This window comes from Pinus tabuliformis, chromosome 6, assembly GCF_031772625.1.
Source record: "Pinus tabuliformis cultivar Carrire ecotype Pingquan chromosome 6, CPIR1, whole genome shotgun sequence".
Classification (NCBI taxonomy): domain Eukaryota; kingdom Viridiplantae; phylum Streptophyta; class Pinopsida; order Pinales; family Pinaceae; genus Pinus; species Pinus tabuliformis.
Window position 1 is genome coordinate 609,232,887 of NC_142292.1, and position 4,115 is coordinate 609,237,001.

Below are 4,115 nucleotides of genomic sequence, written 5' to 3' on the forward strand. Positions count from 1 at the left end.
CTTGCCACCAAATTCTGCACATGCTCAACAAACCAATATGCCTTACCACTTTACTTCAACTCATCCAATCATTGGGTTTATAGCTCATGCATCTGATGCCAACATCAGGGGGCATATCGACGAAAAATGAGACGTGTCAGTCTCATAACATGATACAGCTCGATAACTAAAGGATGTCTATCGCGAATTGCTTCGACTCAGAAACAAGGAATTCATTCATACTCGCACTGACTCGGCAATTATAATGAAATCGAATAACTGATTATCGGCGACTGAAAGTTCTGATGAAATTGTTTATTGAACAGGTCACTCATGGGCACTACTTTTTGTAATAATTGAGACTTGCAATAAGGTACAAATGAAATGATTGATACTTCCATATACTCATGTAAATCAGTCCAAGATCACGATGGTCATAATGAATGACTGACCAGTATGCGTGCCGCATTAGGAAACTTATATTAAACTCTTTGGGCAAATAAAATTTTGACACCTGCAAAAGAAATTGGAATGAAATTGAAAAACCTCCACCTCCATTTGAAACGTAGTCCCACCGGATGAAATGAAATGCGTTTGCAATTTTGGATGACAGAGAATATAAGTGTACACCCACACTCCCTTATGCTCACATCTGCAATACACTTCAGGAAAGGAATGAAGACACCTCCAACTTCTAGCTTAGAGACATTGTTTTGTTTTTATTTTTTCCCATTGTTTCCCTCTTTTCATGGTGAGCAAAGAACAAAAGAAATGATGAACTACTCTGTACGTTTGGGAGTTGGCATTTTAGGTCTGTCAAAACTCCCATATCCCTAAACATAACCTGTGTGTCACTATTCTAAGAAAATTCTCTCAGCATATTAGCCTAGATTTTTTCATTTAGATCTCTTGGTAAGTTTAGTTATGTAATTAAAGAGTAATTATGTCCATTGACAGCTGGTAGCACTAATATTTATTATACCTACTGATTTCTCTAGCATTATCTCACAGGAACTGTCTTCGCTTTGATCATGTATAGTACATCAATGTAAGTATAAGATGTTTCCACTGAGTATATTTTGATATATCCTTGAAGTCAAATTGAAAGACTAAGGTATAATTTTGCTTCGTTTCCATGTACAGCACTTTTGCTCCACCTAAATCAAAAGTATTATCTCCTCACCTTTTTCTGTAAATAGTCTTAAGTTTTTTCATTGAGATCTCTTGGTAAGTTTAGTTATGTAAAATGTAATTATGTCCACTGATAGCTAGTAGCACTAATATTTATTACATCTCCTGATTTCTCTAGCATTGTCTCACAAGAACGGTCTTCGCTTTGATATGTATAGTACATCAATGTAAGTATAAGATGTTTCCCCTGAGTATATTCTCATATATCCTTAAACTCAAATTGAACTGTAATATATTCTCATATATTACTGTGTAATATTTGTGAACAGTACAGCGTTCAAGAGGGTGATAGAGAAGAGAAATCAAGAAAGTTTCTCAGGCTTTCCCTATGCAATAGCCCTCTTGAATTGCCTCATATACACATTGTATGGGTCGCCCCTCATCAATAATGAGTGGGACAACGTGGTTGTCATGGTTGTCAATGGAATTGGCGTTCTTTTAGAGTTCTGCTTCGTTTGCATCTACCTCACTTTTGCTCCATCTAAATCAAAAGTATTATCTCGTCAACTTTCTTCTATAAATAGTATCGATTTAAGTTTGTTCCTCCCTCTATTGGCTTGTTTTTACTGGAGTATCATTCTAATGGCCTGTTTTTACCCGAATATAATTCTCTGGACAGTGGATAAACTGTTTATATATTTTGTATGTTTGCAGAGGAATATGAGCATGATGGTTGTTGGTCTGTTGCTGGTGTTTAGCACCATTTCAATATTTTCTCTTTGTGCTGTCCATGATCACAAACATAAGAAGACCCTTATTAGGAACTGCACGAATGGTGGCTACTGCTATTCTATATGGTTTTCCTCTATCTGTAATTGTAAGTTCCGTATTGTATTAGTTTTCGGTAACTACTTTAAAAATCTCAAAGGATCATTTGTCACTATCATATTGTTGAATTTATTTTGATTGTGGATTCAAGAATATTTAGAAAACATGAAAGGTACTAGTAAACCATTGATTTCACTCGTCTCTTATATTTCGAGAATATTCTAAAAGCTACGATGGACATGATAATATATTCATTGTGATTTTCAATTATCGTATCATTAATACTGACGTGCTCACTGTCGTTATACATTCAGGGACGGGTAATACGTACTGAGAGTATGGAATTCATGCCGACCTTCTATTTCTCGTTGTTCGCTTTTCTGGGATGTGTGTTGTGGATGGTGTATGACGCTCTCAGCAGAGACATTCTGATCATGATAATTTAATGGAATAATATTCACGTGCTCTTAAGTTACTTCATGTGAGATATCAAGTTCAGGCTAAAGGACCTATTCAATTTTCACGTTTTTCAAATTGTGCAGCCACCGAACTCTGTTAGAATCCCATTGGGGTTGGGTCAGATGGTTTTGTAATGCATTTATCGCAACGAAAGGAACCCAGTACGCGTTGAAGCTGCGAAGCTGGAGGCAGGCGAGGAGCTGAAATCGATCAAACAGAACATCAAGGAGGATATAAAACCCTACATAGAAGACATTGAAAAAGCTTAAAGCAGACACGATCGTTGACACTCTGCAATATGTATATCCATAATTCCATTATCATCAGTATGTCTTCATCACAGTCCTGATATATTTGCTTCTGTAAAATTCTTTGCCGAACCTCGCATTTTCATACGAGGCTAGACATATAGATCTGCCTGCGTCATCATAGGTATGATAAGCTTGTTGGCTAACATTGTTTACTTAATATCAATTAAAAACCGATTTGCAAGGCCATATTTTTACAGAGGTTACTATGTTGAAAATGTAATTTCAACGCAGCCGTACTGCGCTTCCCAAAACCGCCAGCATGAAACCACAAACCAGCTTGAGGGATATCGCACCGCCATCCAGCGAAAAGCAGTTTCCGTATTTTTGGCTCCGATGCGATTTGGTGAAGACGCGTGGCTCTCACCTGACATCAGCATCTCTGACATATCGGGAGGTAAAGCTCAGCATTAAAGTGGCTTCCGATATCTTTCTCCACCGTCGGATTTACTCCATCGCTCTCCACCGTTGATCCACCAAAGCTGCATACGAGGTGCATTAAAAGGCTTGCGTGGATTAAATTTTTGAGTTTGACCGCCGTAGAAGAAGAGTTATGGAATTTAATAATTGATACGTAGATTTAGGTGGCCCTTTTAAATATGGGTATGGGCACGTTTCAATATTTTTTTATAGCAAGTAAGTTTTTTTATGTAAAAGGTATGGAGCATTTAAAGATAGGTATGGTCGTTTTTTTATATAAAACGTAATACAAAAAAAAGGGGAGCTTATATATATGTTTTGTGTGTTGACTTTTATTATGTGGTTGTTGCACAGCAGCGAGAGAGAACCAGTGGATGTATGCACAGCAGTGTGTAAAAAGACAAGAACAGGTTTGCAATGTTTTGTGTGGCATTTTTGTAAAATAGAGGTGTAAGAAAAACCATGTGTGGTTTTGCACAGCAGTGCATAAAGAAAATGGTGGAGCCCATTTTTGAATGCATATGTAAATTTTTATTACAGCAGTAAGTTGTTTTTCACAGCAGTGAATGTAAAAAGGATTTTACAGTGGTAAATCCCTCTCAGTAAAAGAGGATGAAGTTTGTATCAGTTTTTTTTAATAGAAATGTTTTTTATGGTGGTGAAATACTCTGTCTCTCAGTGAATTTTTTTTAAGTCTTACTGTGCACAAAAAGAACCTGGAGTAAAGTAAAACAGAGCATTGCCTCTGTGTGTTTGAATCTTGGTTTTGGTATTTTTCCCATCAAAAATACCCAACAGTGGTATCAGAGCAGGCTTAGGCTCTTTAAAGAAGTTAAAGAAGCTGAAGGGAGAAGGTTGTTGCTGCAGCAAAACTTCTCAGGCAGACAGAAGGTTCAGTCAAGAAAATACACAGGTATTTCACAGAGTTTTTTTTTTGTGTTGCTGAAGAAGCAGTGATTTGTTTTAAACATAAAGTCAAGGATTTAGAGG

General features: G+C 36.9%; 1 protein-coding gene across 2 annotated transcripts; it reads left to right on the plus strand.

Annotated features, from left to right (window-relative positions):
• The first annotated feature begins 647 nt into the window (after window positions 1-647).
• On the plus strand, window positions 648-3,778 carry LOC149260041 (bidirectional sugar transporter SWEET3b-like). Of its 2 annotated transcripts, none has more exons than XM_089378575.1 (8): window positions 648-790; window positions 991-1,027; window positions 1,289-1,337; window positions 1,440-1,662; window positions 1,825-1,987; window positions 2,253-2,829; window positions 2,940-3,198; window positions 3,480-3,778. In XM_089378575.1, exons 3-6 carry the CDS (start codon window positions 1,321-1,323, stop codon window positions 2,270-2,272), a joined length of 423 nt encoding a protein of 140 aa, XP_089234701.1. In that variant the 5' UTR covers window positions 648-790; window positions 991-1,027; window positions 1,289-1,320; the 3' UTR covers window positions 2,273-2,829; window positions 2,940-3,198; window positions 3,480-3,778. The 2 variants fall into 2 exon arrangements, with proteins under 2 accessions (XP_089234701.1, XP_089234707.1); XM_089378581.1 differs by having other exon boundaries at window positions 3,483-3,778.
• The last annotated feature ends 337 nt before the right edge of the window (window positions 3,779-4,115 follow it).

Excerpts from the sequence above, each read along its gene's own strand:
- LOC149260041 (XM_089378575.1), top strand. Across the intron at positions 1,663-1,824 it reads TTGCTCCATCTAAATCAAAA|AGGAATATGAGCATGATGGT; the intron begins GTATTATCTCGT and ends GTATGTTTGCAG. Across the intron at positions 1,988-2,252 it reads GTTTTCCTCTATCTGTAATT|GGACGGGTAATACGTACTGA; the intron begins GTAAGTTCCGTA and ends TTATACATTCAG.